The sequence below is a fragment of the Gopherus flavomarginatus genome, chromosome 7, assembly GCF_025201925.1.
Source record: "Gopherus flavomarginatus isolate rGopFla2 chromosome 7, rGopFla2.mat.asm, whole genome shotgun sequence".
Classification (NCBI taxonomy): domain Eukaryota; kingdom Metazoa; phylum Chordata; order Testudines; family Testudinidae; genus Gopherus; species Gopherus flavomarginatus.
The window spans coordinates 60,443,656-60,458,812 of NC_066623.1; the positions used below are offsets into that span (position 1 = coordinate 60,443,656).

The window sequence follows — 15,157 nt, forward strand, 5'->3', positions numbered from 1 at the left end:
TTATCCTCTGTACACCCCTGTGAGGCAGGGCTGGGCTATTCTCCCGCTACAGAGAGAGAAGTGAGGCCCAGAGAGAGTGACTGGCTTGCCCAAGGTCACCCAGGAAATCTGCCCTGCTCCATGGCCTTGGGGTGAGTCCTTCATCCTGTGCCTCGGTTTCCCAAGTTTGCATAAGGCTAATAATCCTGAACCACCTTTATACTGCGCTTTGAATTCCACAGATAACAACGTGTTTGCTGGGCATTATTATTAAGCGATAATCTGTAATCTGCTGCTGAACGCCACTCTATAAGGTGGCAAAAAAAAAAAAATCCCAGGGTTCTGAATTCGCTGGAAAGCCTCGCTCCAATTGAACTCCCATCTTGATTGTTTGAGCCTCACTAAATCTCTTTGTTGGTGCCTGGATTTCATTTCCAGAAGCTAGAGAGGGCTGCGCTTCCATGTAAATGTTCAGCGTGCCGTCTGAGGTCTCTTTTCACCGAGGCAGTCAGGGAGCAGGATGCGTTGCGTTGTTTAGCTGAACAGCTATTTTTATTTCCCCAGGGGATAAAGTAAATGCCTTTTACTCAAGCATGGGCTGTGCACAAGCACAGCGTGCAACTGCCATAGAGAGTGTCCGGCTCACCAATCAAAATCCTTCCCGTATTGTCTCCAACATCTTTTTCATTCCCCTGCTCGGTCTTGACCCAATTTACAACCTCCGCCCCCAATTCCATCTGCCCAACACACGGTATGTAGCTTGTACTAACCTAGCTGTGCAGGGAAGAGAGAATGCAAATCATGGGGAGAGGTCTATCTAAATCTCCCCTGTCTAGGTACGTTTTAACTCACCCTCCATATGAAGTGCAGGACATGTGTAAGTAACACAAGCAATCCGTCTTGTTACCTGTGTGATGCTGTGCGATTGTGCTTGCTTGGTTGGGGATGTTTGCTTGATGTCTCTGCCAGCCACAGGGAGCTGGTGGGAGGAAGCGTTGCGTGACGAGGCAGAGCTCACCTTGTATTCTGATGGTGGGGTGATCCGCGGCCAGGCTGGTAACTGATGGAAGGGAGTTTGTAGCTGTGGCCAGCTGAAGAGAGCCCTGATCCATCACCCAAAGTGTAGTTAACGTCAGTATACCTAAGGCACAGAGCTGCCATGGTCCTGGGGAAGCAGCTGAGATTACCAGGTCACCTTGTGCTGGGGGCTTCCAGGAGCATCTGAGTGTGGAGTTGTCCATCTGCTGTGCTTGCGTGACTTTGAACCTGCAGCCCGGGAGTGTCCCAAGGCTTTGTGACAGTGACTCTTCCTACCATGCCTCTCCCTTTTGGGATGCTGAAGCCCCAGGACAGTCAGGCAGCACTGGCATTGCTGGAAATCTTTTGAGCACCCAACTGCCCCCTGAGCCCATAGGCTCCCAAATGCCTATCTGCACCTGCCCAAGCTTTTGAAGACGTTTCCTTTAGCCCCTCTATGCCTCATATCCCTGTCAGAAGAACAGGCATAATACTTTATAATGCGGGGGCCGGACGACGGAGCATAAAGCAGTTGGAGATCCCTTGGCAGAAAGGAGAGTGGGGGGAAAAGCCAGTATCAATCTTGAACCGTAGCATGTTCGTTAAAGGCTCCCACGGACCTGGGACTCCACAAGCCTGTGCATTGCCAGAGTCACTTTGCATGGCAGAAGGAAGCTTTTGTGTGGTTTGTCTCCAAGTTACTGCATTTCTTGTCTCCTTCTCCCCATCCCGGCTCCCTGTCCCTTTGGCGAATCGGGCAAACACAGTCTCGCTCCAGCTCCTGCTCTGAAGAGCACTTCAAACACAGCTGCAGATGCTGCCGGCGGTGTGTGGCTGGGGTGTCATGGCAAATCCATGAGAGGCTGGCATTTGGGGTAGCAGCAGAAAGGCTGGAAAGGAGACTGTTCAGTGGCCTGGCTAAGTAGAACTGGGGACCTGGGACTTCTTGGAAGGGGTCAGGCCAGATGCTCTGGGTGATTGGGAAAGGAACAGAGAGCTTCCAGATCAGGGATGAGAATCTGCCCTGGGTCAGTAGTGACAGAAAGTTCCTACCTATTTGCTATTGAGTCTATTTCCCACTTAACGGGTGTTTGTTGCTCCCGCACACGTGCACCCCTCCGACACTGACATGCAGAATGCCCGGAAATGCCCCCTGACTAGAGGAGTGGGTCCTCCTCCATGACCGGAGGGGGATGGCTGTATAGCTGCTGCCCATGCTGGCCTTTTTGGTAGATAAAGAGAGGACTAAAGAGTCCAGGGCTATAAATCCAGCACTGGCCCCCCTCCAGTCAGTTCACATATAAGCATGAAGGAAATAAACCAGCTAGTCCCAGAGGCTGTGAGCTGGAACCCAGTTCTTCTTGGCAACTTTGTCCTGGTCTGTTTTACCTGGACCCAGAGTCTCCAGCACTGTGCAGGCCAGGTACATGATAATCTAGGTCATAGTAGTGCCTAGAGGCCCCACTTTGAGGTCAGGGCAACGTTGTGTGAGATGCTATCTAAACACAGAATAAGTCAATCCTTGCCCCAAAAAGCTTACAGTCAAAATTGGCTAGACAGAGAGGAAAACAGATGTGAAGTGATTTGCCCAAGGTCACACCATAGGGCAGTGGCAGAGCTGGGAATAGACCCTAGTCCAGTGCCCTACCCACTAGGCCGTGCTGCCTTAAGCATCTAGTAATGGCCAGGGTGTCTCGTCACCTACACTGGGGTGGGGGAGAAGGTGGTTTAATGCAAAAGACAATATCAATATTAGGGATGAGTGAAACAGTTGTCCCCCCAGTCTCAGACAGGACCTCTGTGCTTTCAAGCTTTGATAAATTTTGATCAACTCTGCCCCTTGTTGTGATTCATTCCTGTGCACCGTTACCTTTCCTGGTTCTAGCTGGGGCTGGGAGTGGCTGAATGGGCCCAGATGAGGAGGCATGGGTAGAGATCCAACCACTCTCACACTCCAGACTCCTAACTTCCCAGAGGTTTGCTTCTATCAGACGTTGTGGTTCCTGGAGCTCCTACCCAATGTCTGTGTCTGCCCCCAGATACTGCCTCCCGTTATAGACTCATGAATGTCAAGGCCAGAAGGGACCATCATGATCATAGAATCATAGAACATCAGGGCTGGAAGGGGCCTCAGGAGGTCATCTAGTCCAGCCCCCTGCTCAAAGCAGAACCATCTAGTCCAGGGGTCTCAGACTCAAATGACCATGAGGGTCACATGAGGACTAGTACATTGGTCTGAGGGCCACATTATTGACATCTCCCCACAACCCCCTTGGCCCTGCCCCCACTCCACCCCTTCCAGAAGCTCCGCCCTTGCCCTGCCTCTTCTCACCTCTTCCCTGCCCCCATTCCAACCCCTCCTCCGAAATCCCCACCCCAACCCCATCCCCTCCCTGCCCCCAGGGGGTGCAGGAGGGGTGTGGGGTGTGGTAGGGGCTCAGGGCAGGGTGTTGGGGCATGGGGTACAGGAGGGATGAGGGGTGCGGCAGGAGGTCGGGGCAGGGGATCGGGTTGCGGGAGGGGTGTGGCAGGGGCTCAGGGCAGGGAGTTGGGGTGTGGGGTACAGGAGGGATGAGGGGTGCGGCAGGAGGTCAGCGCAGGGGATCAGGGTGCAGGAGGGGTGTGGCAGGCGGCTCAGGGAAGGGAGTTGGGGTGGAGGATGGGTGCAGGGTGCAGCAGGGGGCTCAGGGCAGGGGGTCATGGTGCAGGGTACAGCAGGGGGTCACGGTGCAGCAGGGGGCTCAGGGCAGTGCATTGGGGTGCAGGAGGGCTGTGGCAGGGGGTTCGACTGCAAGAGGGGCTCGGGGGGCAGGCTCTGGCCTGGTGTGCACTGGGGGGCAGGGCAAGCTCCCTGCCCACCCGCCGCTCCAGGAAGTGGCTGGAACATGGAGGAGCAGGGACACGGGGTGTGTATGTTGCTGTTGCTTCAGGCACCTCCCCCAGCATCTCCCATTGGGTGGGAACAGGGAACCGCGGTGCGCGTCGGGCCAGAGCCGTTCTAGGTAAACACTGGAAGAGGGCCGGGGGCGGGGGCTGCAAGGACCTCACGGGCCACAGAAAATATCCTCGCAGGCTGCATGAGGGCCTACGGGACATGTATTTGAGACCCCTGATCTAGTCGGACCTCCTGTACATTGCAGGCCACAGAACCTCACCCACTCACTCCTGTAACAGGCCCATATTCTCTGGCTGTGTTACTGAAGTTCTCAAATCTTGGTTTAAATGCTTCAAATTACAGAGAATCCACCATTTTCATTAATTCAAACCTGCAAGTGATCTGTACCCTGTGCGGCAGAGGAAAGCAAAATCCCCTAGTATCTCTTCCAATCTGACCTGGGGGAAAATTCCTTCTCAACTCCAAATCTGGCAATCAGTTAGACCCTGAGCATGTGAGCAAGAACCACCCAGCCAGATTCCTGGGAAAGAATTCTCTGCAAAAACTCAGAGCCCTCCTCAGCAAGCTCCAGTTAGGAGGCAGCTACCTGGCTCAGGGCTTTAATTTCACATCTTCCCCAAAGGACTTGGGAAAGGCAGGAGATGCCCCTCTTTGCACTGCCTGCAAAGCATGGAGAGACACGGGTTCTAATCCTCCCTTCACCACCACCTCCTCATCCATCCGCCCGTCTCTCCTGCGCTCCCCTCCGGAGGTTAATGTGATAATTGCCATGTGTGACTGTTTACTTCAAGAGGAGGTGGCACCACCCCCAGCTGGGCAGGTTCGTCAAAGAAAACATTGCCGCTGCGTCACGGATGAAATTGCTGGTAATTGAGACCATTTTCCCGGCACAGGTGCACCACCGCCCCCAAGCTGCTTTCACCGTCTGTCATGATCCCCCTCTCGTTTGTCACTCTCAGTAATTAGAGTCTGCAGGTGAGGAAAGCGAGGCAGAGACAACAAGAGAGTGACACAAAGCCTGAGAGCATCAGCAGGCAGGTCTTAGGGCAGAGAGACAAGCAGTGACATACAGTGGCACCGTCTTGGGAGGGATCAGGGAATGGGCTGCCTGCAGGGCCGGCTTTAGGAAGTGCGGGGCCCAATTCAAACAGTTTAGATGGGGCCCGGCAGGGATGACTTAAAAAAAAACAAACAAAAAACCAAAACCCCCCCACACATATGGGGCTTGTACTCACCGGGCGGTGCTCCGAGTCTTCGGTGCCACGTCGGTGGTGGGTCCTTCACTCACTCCAGGTCTTCGGTGGCACTGAAGGACCCGCTGCCGAAGACCCGGAGCGAGTAAAGGACCCGCCGCCGAAGACCCAGAGTGCCACCAGGTGAGTAAAAATTAAAAAGGCGTCTCTAGCCAGGGAAGGGATTCTCACTGGGTGTGGGGCCTGATTCGGGGGAATTGGTGGAATAGGCCTAAAGCCGGCCCTAGCTGCCTGCCTCCGTGGCAGGAGAAGGCCGGGCAGCTGGCTTGGAGAGAAGCCTCCTTCTGATTTGGGTGTGTTTTCCACCCACTTAGCACTGGAGAAATGGCTGTCGTGTACAGGGCACTGGAGTATTAAGCCCATGTTTGTGAGCGGGAGGGCTCCTGGACAGTGGATGTAGTCCCATCTGGCCCTTTTTTACTACCTCCCAACAGTCAGTGTCACAATCTGTTCTTGGCTGACGGCAGGAGCTGCTTCAAAGCCTTGATTCAGTCTTTCCAGGAGCATTTAGTGCATTGGAGTCACTTTCATTAAAAGCCTTTGGGAAGCAGGGCTGGGGGGCACAGAAAGTGAGGAAGCAATGTCACAGCTCAGGAGTTTTAGCCAGCAATTTCTCATCTCTTGTTAAGGGGGTTCCCCCCACTTTGCAAATTTATTTATTTATTTATTTATTGCCCGCTCTTCCAGTCTTTGGAGATTACTTTTACTTTTCTTTTTGAAGAGACTCACAGTGGTCCCTACACTGGCCGATCTGGAGATGCACTGCTGATGACTCAGATGAAGATGAGGGCTTAATTAGCGTTAGGAAAAAAAGAATCGTTCATTCCAACAAGACTGATGCCACCTCCCCCAGATGGTCACATTCTGCCGCATCACTGCTCAGGCCGGCGTCATGCACAGATGACTTGACAAGAGAACAAATGGGAACTGAGAAGTGGCAGGGAGGTGGAGAGGGGGCACTGCTTTATTAAAAGGCTCAGTGAATAATTGTATTGAGATGTCATGGAGCGATGCTCGCTAGAAGCCTTTTAAGCTGATACAGTTTGGCCCTATTGTTAGTGCTCTCCTGGGCGCTGGCATCTTCTCTGTTTGTTCCTCTGAGCCTCGCCAGTGAGGCTGTGATGCAACACGGTTGATGTGCTATTTACAATGACACAGTCAGACTAGACGTGTGCTTGGAATAACTCTGAACTGGAAGGACAAAGGTTGGCAACCTCTAGCTGGGATGCCAACTTCATTGCATATAATTCTTCATTTTGAACTCAAGTCACACCTCACAGGTACAAACACTGTGCATTTTGTATTGTTTAGCATGGTGCGGGCGAAACACAAGGGAGCCCCAAATGAGGTCAGGCAGGAATGTGAAAAGACAAAAACCTTACTCATTCTGCTCTGTGCATGGCCTCAGGGCTTACCTTCTCAGAGAGAAGGATGGGCCCAGCTGCCGTGTTTGGATGAGATGGAAACTTCCCCAGAATCCAAGGGTGTCTGGATTTGGTATTTTGCTCTAGGCTTATCACTTCCTTAATTGTAATGTGAAACCTGACCTCCCACCCATCCACGGGTGGTCGCTCGTGGGAGGCCATTACAATGATAGGTGTGATTATAGCAGGGAGAGAGAAGGAAATGTGTCCCCATCCACCCAGGGCCGTCCTTAGGATTTATGGTGCCTTAGGCGGAATTATTAAACTGGTGCCCCTGTGCCTGGCTTGCTCTGAGCAACACAAACATAAGCTTACAGTATTGGAAAACTTGCCACATGCATGTTATTAAAACCAGTTTAACTTAATTAAGCACACTGTAATGCCGATGAACTAGCACTAAAGAAGTAGCACTATAGAAAAAATTCTGTTTTGACAGAATGATGCAAATAATATAATTTTTTTAAGTTGTCACCATTTTATTGGAAACTTATATGAAGAGGTATTGAAACAAGGATTTGTTTTTAATTAAAAGCAATCTTTCTGGCTCTTTTGGCTGCAAAATCAGTAATAATGTCATCGTATGACAAAGACAAAGTGATGTCTTGTTTGATTGCAAGAATAGCAAGACCAGTCAAGCGTTCCTGACTCATTGTAGAGCGGAGATAGTTTTTAATGAGCTTTAGCTTTGAGAAACTCTGTTCTCCTGATGCCACTCTTACAGAAATTGTCAGTAGAATATGAATGGTAATGTACACTTTTGGATATATATATATATATCAACAAGTTTGTTGGTATGAATAAACTGTACAATGTCTTCATCGATTTTGCATGTGGCAACACTGATGACAGTGTACTCAATTCTTCGTACAGTTCAAGTCCATTTAAATCAGAACTATCACTGTGCTTCAGGAGGATCTCTAGGTTCTTGCACTTTGTCATTAGTTGCTCTTGTTTTCCTATTTCGTTGAATTTAGTCCCGCTCAGCCTGCTGCCAGCTGAGTGACTGGAACCCCAGGCCAACAGTGGGTTGGGTGGCTCAGCCGGTGGCTCAGCCAATGGCCTGCTTAGCCTGCTGCCAGCCTGGGGTTCCTTGGGGGTCCCCCGGCCAGCAGCGGGACCCGCTGAGTGGGGCCGGCGGCTGGGACCTCGGCTGGCAATGGGGCAGCAGCCAGAATCCCAGAACATTAAAGATCAGCTGGCATGCCACCTTTGGCACGTGTGCCGTAGGTTGCTGACCCCTGCTCTGTACCAGTGGTTCCCAAACTGAGGTTCGCGAACCCCTGGGGGTTTGCAGAACGTTACAGGGGGTTTGCCAGAAAAATTTCACTAATGGCGGCCAGAGGACCCCGGGCATTGGAGACAGCAGGTGGGACCCGGTTGCAGGGTAGACACCCTGAGCCCCAGAGAGAGCGGGACTGGGCAGTTGGGGCTGGCAGCCCAAGTCCTGGCAGTCAGCAAGGGAGCCGGCAGCCTGAACCCCAGTGCTCTGTGCGGGGCTGGCAGCCTGAGTAACAGGAAGAGTGAGGCTGGCAGCCTGAGCCCTGCCCCATCAGCGGGAGAGCCAGCAGCCTGAACCCCAGCCTGAGCCCCAGGAAGAGCGGGACGGGCAGTTGGGGCATCCATCACGCTGAGGAAATGTAAACTTAAATCCCTGAAAATATTCATTTTTAGGAGGGGGTTCATGACATTTCACAATTTAGTGAAAGGGGTTCTCAGGCTGTTAAAGTTTGGGAACCCCTGCTCTATACGCTAGTAAGGAGATGAGCATATTACAGTTGTTGGAAGGCTCTATTTAGCAGTAACAGGGCTATAGGAAAGTCAATCAGCATTTTTTGTTTCTCTGATGAAAACTGGCCCACTCCCTTCCCCATACCAAACTCATCACAAATAATTGTCAACAACTTAATTTTCTGTTTTTGGCTAAGTTATTCATTTAAAAAAAATTGAAATTGAATTCAGGATTGTTAGCAAGCATTTTTGGCAAACAAATTTGTTAAATGACAATCTAAATGGCAACATAGCACTGCTTTCATGCTTGGCTCACCCCCCAGCCTGCTGGTCCAACAGCTGCAGTAGAGGAGGAGATAGGTGGAAAACTGCAGGACCCCAAAATCCACCTCTTGGGGTGCAGAGTGGCAACAGCAGCAGCAAACCCTCAGGTCCGATCACACACCAATGGGCACCACCGCCAGCCCAATGGACCATGGTGAAGTTAGCACAGCATCTGATGTCTGGGACGGGGCACCCATGGAGCTACAGCAGCTCATCCTGCCCTGTGCAGCTCTGCCTGAGGGAGAGATGCACTCCCCAGCTAGAGTGACCAGATCCAGATGTCCTGATTTTATAGGGCCAGTCCCAATATTTGGGGCTTTGTCTTATATAGGCACCAGGAGCCTATATAAGAAAAAGACCCTAAAAATTGGGACTGTCCCTATAAAAGTGGGACATCTGCTCACCCTACCCCAAGCCCCCGGTCCTGATTTTTTGCACATGCTACCTGGTTATCCCCAGCCCAGTCCTGTGCAACCATTCCAATCCTGGCTGCCTGCCAAGGAAGTGAGTTACTTTCACTTTCATTCCTCAGTAGGCAGCCAGGGAGGAGAGGGGGGAGAGAGGGATGCTCCGTGGGGGGAGGGCGAAAGGTGGGGTGTTCCGTGGGGCAGGGGGGAGAAGAACGGATGTTATGGAGGACAACAAAGGTTATTGCCAGAGCCACAGAGCCTGCCTCACCTCACACCAGGGGAAAGAGCCACACTCACAGGTGAGTTCCTTCCCCCACCCCTTCCCAGAGACCCCAGCAGCCAATCCCCTCCCTCAGACTGTGCTGCATTCATCTCTCTAGGACCCAACAGCCCTGCTCTTACATGCTCCACTGCTTCCCGTCTGTCCGGGCTCCCGGCAGAGCGGTGCCGCCCGACCTAGTGGTGCCCTAGGCGGCTGCCTATTCTGCCTATGGCTAAGGACGGCCCTGCATCCACCCACCGGTCAGGTCATGATGTGAGGACGAACAGTGTCTGTGTCCCCGAGTCTGGTCAGCTGTGGCGGGCTGGAGGGGAGGTGACAGGGGGCCGGGTGCCAATGCTTGGCACTGCCTATGACGGTGTATAGCTAGAATCCAGGCTCTGTGGGAAGGAAGAGTTTTTAACCCAGCTTGGAAATGGCACTCTGGGACTGGTGGAGGAGGAAAGGGGAGAGGCACAACATTTCAGCCTGGGATTGGCACTGTGAATCCCTGTCTTCACTGAGTGAGAAGCACTGAGAGCGTGCTACTGTCGTGTGGGTCAGGGGAGGACTCTCTGAGATCCCCTGAGGTGACTGGCTCAGGCAGACGCTGGCAGCTGTCAGAGTCTCTGCTGCTTTTCAGTTGCGGGAGGCCTTCTGAGGGGTTCTAGGTGATGGAGTGGGGAAATGACTTCCCAATTTAGACTCTCAATGTATGAAATGAGCTGGCTGACTGTGGTCCTAGGTATTCATCCACTTCCTCAGCTCACTGAGTGCACTGGCACCATTGTCAGCTCTGAAATAATGGGGTGGTGATTGAGGTATGTTATCAGAAACAACAGGGTTGGAAGAGCAGAGGGTCCTGAAGGTCACGATGGAGATGTATTTATACAGCAGTTTTGAGGGGCTGGCCCTGGAATAGCAAGGATATGCTGCAAGTCAGCCTTGAGGGGCTCCAGCAGAACAGTGTAACAGGGCTAGGACTGAAGAAGCAGAGGCTGCTCTGTGGGTCAGGCTGGCAGAGCTGTGTGGGTGAAGTTTACATGGCACTTGTCTGCTCCATGCCTGGCCTGAGCCAGCATTATCAGCTGCACATCCAGAAGAGCAATAAATGAGTCAAACTGCCACCTTTCTCCCTCCTCTCAGATGGTTCTTGTCATCAGTCAATTCCTTTTGGGATAATGAGGAGAGGAGTAGTGTGTCTGTGCCCGTTCCCTCCTTTGGCACAAGTCCTGACTCCATGTTCCAGTCCAGAGGAGGAAGGTCGTGTTGGAGGAACGCTAGAAGTCCCACGCCAAATTGAGACTGCTGCTTTCTTGCCACTCTAGAGCAGAGAGCACAGAACTGCCAGAGAGGTGGGGAAGAGAAGAGGGATTCCTGGTTCGTGTGCATGGGGTGACCCATTTTAGGGGAAGATTTGGGCTGGGACTGTGCCCATTCTGCCCCTTGGAGGGCAGCATTTGCAATGTGTAAGGCAGGGGTTCTCAAACTGGGGGTGGGGACCCCTCAGGGGGTTGTGAGGTTATTACATGGGGGGTTGCGAGCTGTCAGCCTCCACCCCAAACCCCGCTTTGCATCCAGCATTTCTAATGGTGTTAAATATATAAAAAATGTTTTTAATGTATAAGGGGGGTTGCACTCAGAGGTCTGCTATGTGAAAGGGATCACCAGTACAAAAGTCTGAGAACCCCTGGTGTAAGGAGACTGAGAACCTCCCCTGGTTTGCTTATAATGGAGCAGATGGCAGCTGCCTTCCCTAGTATGCCAAGGTGTGGCCTGCTGAGACACTCTGTCTCGGTACGATTCTCCATCCTTTATTTGGATCAAGATGAAACATTGCTTGGTAGGACCGGTAGTGTCTGTGGCCATACTCCAGCTCATAGGCTCATAGACTTTCAAACCAGAAGGGACCATCATGATCATCTAGTCTGACCTTGTCATAAACAGATAGCTAAGGGTTAATGTCTCTTTCACCTATAAAAGGGTTAACAAACAGTGACCTGAAACACCTGACCAGAGGACCAATCAGGAGACAAAATACTTTCAAAACTGGGTGGAGGGAAGTTTGAGTGTGAGTTCTTTGTTCTTTGTCTTGGTTCGGTGACCCTCTCAGCTCTGAGAGTGATCTCTCTATCTCCAGGCTTTCTAATCTTCTGTTTCCAAGTTGTAAGTACAAGGATAGTAAGACAATAGGTTTATATTGTTTTTTTGTATTTACATGTGTGTAGTTGCTGGAATGTTTTAAATTGTATTCTTTTTGGGATAAGGCTGTTTATTCATTTTTTCCTTTAAGCAATTGACCCTGTATATTGTCACCTTGATACAGAGACCATTTTTATGTCTTTCTTTCTTTTAATATAAAGTTTTACTTTTGAAGACCTGTTTGGTTTTTTCCCCCCCTTGTTGAGGCTCAAGGGAATTGAGTCTGTACTTAACAGAAGGGGGGGGGGGAAGGGTGGAATCCCTTTGTTTTGAAAGTTATGACAGACCTCCTGCAGCTAACTTGGTGCCATTCTCTCCATCCCAGCCAGTGGCCCATGCCTGGCGTGGGCTTCCAGCCACATTAGTTCTATTCCAGGAGACACAGACATGAGCAATATTCATTTGTTCGTTATTTGACTTGTGCTTCAGTAAAGCAGTGCTATAGCCAAGGCCCCAGGTATTGTGGGGTGAGGCCCCCTAAATTCTCTGGCACAGCCTCCAGCCCATGGCCTGCAGTATCTGTCCCCTTTGCAGCCCAGCCCAGCTCAGCAGACAGCCTGCTGCCAGGAGCCAGGCCAGCTAATGGGTCAGTTTAGCTCCCCTCCCTTCCCTTTGGACATGGCTGGAGGGAGCGGCTTGGGGAGAAGCCCTGGAGCAGAAGCAGAGGAACTGAGACTCTGGAAGAGTTTGCATGCAACCCCCCAAATGCCCAGCTCCTGATGTTTGTGTAAAGATTTGGGATAAAGACTCTTCCTCCGCTAGAGTCAGGATTCTGGCTTTATGCCACGGTGTGCAGTGTCAGAGCAGGCACTGACTGCTCTCTTTCCCTCCAGGCTGGTGCGGCTCAGCATGCAGAGCTTGAAGCATTGACTGTCCAGGAAGCTCATAAGCCAGCAGCAGCTCAGTACCACGTAACTTGTTCTGTGCTGGGCACTCAGTGCTTTCCATGAAGGCCAATTCTAATGCTCACAGCTCCAGTTCTCTTCTCAACCTTGCCACCACCTGGCCCAGCTCTGAGTCCAGCCCCTCACTCCCACTGCTGGTCACTGCTGCACATTCCCTGGGGAAACAAGGGTAGCTGAGCCAGTTTAGAGCAGCTTCCCTCCGACGCCTCAGTTCTTCTTCTCAGGCCTGCTGTGGTGCCGCTCTGCAGATACCCTGGCTCCCCAGCCCCCTGCAGAGCGGGGAGCAGAGCTGTCTGAGCATGGCACGGCTTCTCAGCCTAATCCAGCCTAATGGTGAGAGCTCCAAACAACACCTCTCCAAGGTGTACAAGTGGATCCTCCTGGTTGGATCAGGGCAGGTCTGGATGTGCTCTTGGCTCAGGACAGGAAGATGCCAAGCCAGTTTCTCCCTCTCTGGCTCCTGCTCTGCCCTTTAAAGTGCCGTACAAGGGGGCCTGTGCTCGTGAACTGCACCTGACAAGGACAGTACAGGACAGCACAGGCTGGGTGGAGGCAGGGGGCAAAGGCTCCCATCCAGTGCTGGGTACCAAATGGCAACTTCAATGAATTACATGGGGTGGGAGGGTGGCATAGTCAGTTCTGTGGCACTTGGACAACATGCAGGATTCTGCACAAGGCTCTGTGGCTTTGGAATCCCAGGGCACACAGGGCCCTGGTTATAGACCCTGGGGGATGAAGTAACTGGAGCCCTTCGTGGTCACACAGAGGTGGAACATAGTGTAACGTTGTTGGTTTTTTTCCCTTTCAGACCAATGATGCCTTAGGAGCCACCTGGAACTGGCTGTACTTCATCCCCCTCATCATCATCGGCTCCTTCTTTGTTCTTAACCTTGTCCTGGGAGTGCTTTCCGGGTAAGCAAGCTGCTTTCCCCTTCTTTTGGGTCCATTAGCCCCTGTTAACCCTGCTGGGTCCTGACCCAATCACTGGTTGCTCTTGGGTTAGCACTGGGGTATTTGGGAGCTTCCTCATGCTCAGGCCTCCTTCAGGTTTCTCTTCAGTGACTCCTCCTGGGGAAGGCTTGGTCTGCAATAGTGTTTCTAGTGGGGTCCCAAAGGGATCTGTTTTTGTCCATAAGCTACTTAACATTTGTATCATTGACCTGGAAGAAGACATAAAATCATCACTGATCAAGTTTGCAGGTGACACAAAAACTGAGGGATTGGTAGATAATGAAGAGGACAGAATGATCTGGATCGCTCAGTAAATTGGCACAAGTAAAGAATGTGTTTTTTTAACATGTCTAAATGTAAATGTAGACATCTAGATACGAAGTATGCAGGCCATAGTAGGGGATGCAGGACTCTCTCCTGGGAAGCAGAGACCCTGAAAAAGATTTGGGGGTTGCGGTAAATAGTCCGCTGAACATGAGCTCCCAGTGCAGCGCTGTGGCCAGAAGGGCTCAAGTGATCCTGGGATGTGTTAACAGGAGAAGCTGGCGTAGATAGACTCAAGGAGCTCAGTGTACTTAACTTAGCAAGGAGAATCATAGAATATCAGGGTTGGAAGGGACCTCAGGAGGTCATCAAGTCCAACCCCCTGTTCAAAGGGGAACCAATTCCCAGATAGATTTTTGCCCCAGATCCCTAAATGGCCCCCTCAAGGATTGAGCTCACAACCCTGGGTTTAGCAGGCCAATGCTCAAACCACTGAGCTATCCGAACATTAAGGGATAACTTAATGACAGTCTCTAAGTACCTGCATGGGGAACAAATATTTCATACTGGGCTCTTTAATCGAGGGGAGAAAGGTCTAACACAATCCAATGGCTGCAAGTAGAAGCTAGACAAATGCAGACTGGAAATAAGGTGTACATTTTTAACAGTGAGAGGAATTAACTACTGGAACAATTTCCCCAGGGTCACGGTGAATTCTCCATCAGTGACAACCATTCAATCACAATGGGATATTTTTCTGAAGGATAAACTCTAGGAATTATGTTGGCGAAGCTCTACCGCCTGCGCTGTACAGGAGGTCAGGCTAGATGATCACAATGGTCCCTTCTGGCCTTGGAATCTATGAATAGCTGTGAACTCACTCATAGCTTCATTGTTTCCTCCATGGCTGCCTGCTCAGAAGTGCAGCCTTTAGTTGAGTAAGGATCCCTCCCCCCACTCCCAGATGCAGCTGTATCAGCAAGACAATGTATCTCATGCCTTCTGGTCCCTCCCAACTCATCAATGTGATTGCACCGCTGCTGCTGCTGGCCAGTCCTCTTTTGGTCTGGGCAGGATGTTTTGTATTCTGGTATAAGTGTCTCTGGAGCTTCAAATGCCACTTGAAGTTATTGATCGTGCACAGTTCCCTTGACATGGCCCCAGTCTCACCAGACGTTTACATTTCCAAAGAAGAAAACACTAGGTTTAGAGTTGGCTTTGTCTCGCCCTTCTGGACATTCTCTCTACTGGGCTTAGTGCATGACACAGACTTTGGCCCTCCACACCACCTTCCCTACTGATGCTCAGCACACCAGTTCTACACATCTCAGCAGCTTCCCCAGGGGAGGAGGGTGCCAGAGGTTGGTCATGCAGTCGGTCATTTGCCTAGCAGGTGGGCTGCTGGGCTCTGTTACTCATTCCAGCCTCTGGTATGATGTGAAAACTCAGCCCATTTCCAGCCTTCCTGAATCTCCCAAGCTGTGCTAAGCAAGAGATACAGTGTAACGGGCTCCCTCTCTGGTGCCATACAGCCAGCTGCTACTG

At 51.4% G+C, this 15,157-nt stretch overlaps 2 protein-coding genes across 2 annotated transcripts in view; one reads left to right on the top strand and one right to left on the bottom strand.

Moving 5' to 3' along the window:
- Positions 1-15,157, top strand: part of CACNA1E (calcium voltage-gated channel subunit alpha1 E) — a 318,389-nt gene that overhangs the window by 164,713 nt on the left and 138,519 nt on the right. Inside the window, exon 8 of the mRNA XM_050963449.1 lies at positions 13,206-13,309. Coding sequence (XP_050819406.1) covers positions 13,206-13,309 — 104 coding nt within the window. The remainder of the gene's footprint in view (positions 1-13,205; positions 13,310-15,157) is intronic.
- The window catches only part of LOC127055794 (2-5A-dependent ribonuclease-like), an 821,333-nt gene that overhangs the window by 119,793 nt on the left and 686,383 nt on the right, over positions 1-15,157 (bottom strand). The window lies entirely within an intron of this gene.